Here is a 1,919-nt window from a genome sequence, read left to right on the forward strand (position 1 = left end):
TAAATAAATACATTACATTCATTGATTTATTCATTTCTTTATTATTCATATTATCAATTTATTGTTATATTTATTAATTGAATATTATTCATTTGTTATATTTCATTTCTATGATATTTTATTTAATCATTTTCATCAAATAAATAATAAATAATAATTTATTGAGGTATAAATTATTTGTTATTAATAATTTATATTAAAAAATAAAAAGAAGAAAAATCGAATGACGTTTATCTTAAAAATAAATTTAAGTTCAAACTAAAAATAAAAAAAGAACTAATAAATAATCAAATAATAAAGAAAGAATGCAATTAGGATATAATGAAATAATGATTGTATCAAAGTATTTTGAAGATATTAATGATTTTATTAATTTAGAAATGGGAGTTAAAAGATTTGAAGGAAATATGGAACGATTTCATTTTAATCCAATTCCATTGAATCAATATTCAATAGAATTCTTTCCTAATATTGAAACATTTCATATTTATAATGAAGAAGATGAGGTATTTGAAGGTGGAAGAATATTTAAATATGTAATATGGTATAAAGTGAGTTATTCAAGATATTTAGAAGAGAAAGAAAAAGGAAATGTTTGTAAAAATATCGAATATACAGAAGAAGATAGAAATACATATGGAAATACAATACCAATAGAAGTTAATTCACTTGGAGATCTTTGTTTTTATGGATGTAAATCATTACAATCAATTAATATTCCAACAAGTGTAAGTAAAATAGGAAATAGATGTTTTAAATATTGTTCAACATTAACATCAATTAACATTCCAACAAGTATTAGTAAAATAGAAGATTATTGTTTTGAATATTGTAAATCATTAACATCAATTAAAATACCAACAAGTGTTGGTAAAATAGGAAATAAATGTTTTAGTTTTTGTACATCATTAACCTCAATTAATATACAATCATCAATTACATCATTTGGAAAGGGATGCTTTTATCGTTGTGGATGTGAAGAAGAATTAAAGAAGAATAAACAAATACCAAAATATTGCTTTGAAAAATAATAAAGAAGAAATAAAGAAAGAAGATAATTGAATTGTTAAAGACCAAAAATAAATTTCATTTTATAATTTTAATGATAAGAAATACATCATAACCAATTTAATTGATAATAAAATAAAGAATGAAATATCAAATGAATGAAATGAAATAAAATCATTCATCATTTATTTATTTATTATTATGTTATGTTTATTTATTTTTATTTTATTTCATATTATTTGATTGTTTCAATGTGTTGAATTGATATTTCATCTCTTATTAAATGATATATCATTCATTATATTTGTTTTGTAATAATTTTATTCTTTATTTTTATTCTTTTGTTTTTTATTTCTTCTTTCTTATTTATTTTAAACATCATTTCATTTCATACTTTTATTTTCTCTTTATATTGTTATTAACATATTAATTCATATAACATTTGTTATTATTTCATTCAAATATAAAATAAATCATAAGATTAATGAAAGAGAGATGATGAATAATAATGAAAAATCAATATAAATTTAATTATATTCTTTATTTTATTTTCATAATAATAAATAACAATATTAATCAAATAATAATGGTAACAATAAATATGAAATAAAACAATGATAATTGATAAAATAAAAAGAATAATTTTATTATATTTTCATTTATTTTATTATTCATTTAAATATATGTTATTTCATTATTTATTTCATTTCTTATTATTTTCATTTATTTACAATATGTATTTTGTATCAATTTGATATAATAATGATGATTTATATTTATTTATCATATTTTATTCAACATAAAAACAAAATATTAAATAACAATAAAATAAAATCATAAATAATACACATTGAAATTATATAATAAATGATGATATTAATAATCATTTAATAGAATAAATAAAATGAAAA

At 16.9% G+C, this 1,919-nt stretch overlaps 1 protein-coding gene across 1 annotated transcript; it reads left to right on the forward strand.

Annotated features, from left to right (window-relative positions):
* Nucleotides 1–305: 305 nt before the first annotated feature.
* EHI_176480 (uncharacterized protein) lies at nt 306–1,031 on the forward strand (the record flags this gene model as incomplete). The annotated part of the gene is made up of 1 exon (XM_001914498.1): nt 306–1,031. One exon carries the CDS (start codon nt 306–308, stop codon nt 1,029–1,031), a length of 726 nt encoding a protein of 241 aa, XP_001914533.1.
* Between the last annotated feature and the right edge of the window lie 888 nt (nt 1,032–1,919).

This window comes from Entamoeba histolytica, genomic scaffold, assembly GCF_000208925.1.
Source record: "Entamoeba histolytica HM-1:IMSS scf_1104750518967 genomic scaffold, whole genome shotgun sequence".
In the NCBI taxonomy this organism is placed as follows: Eukaryota; Evosea; order Mastigamoebida; family Endamoebidae; genus Entamoeba; species Entamoeba histolytica.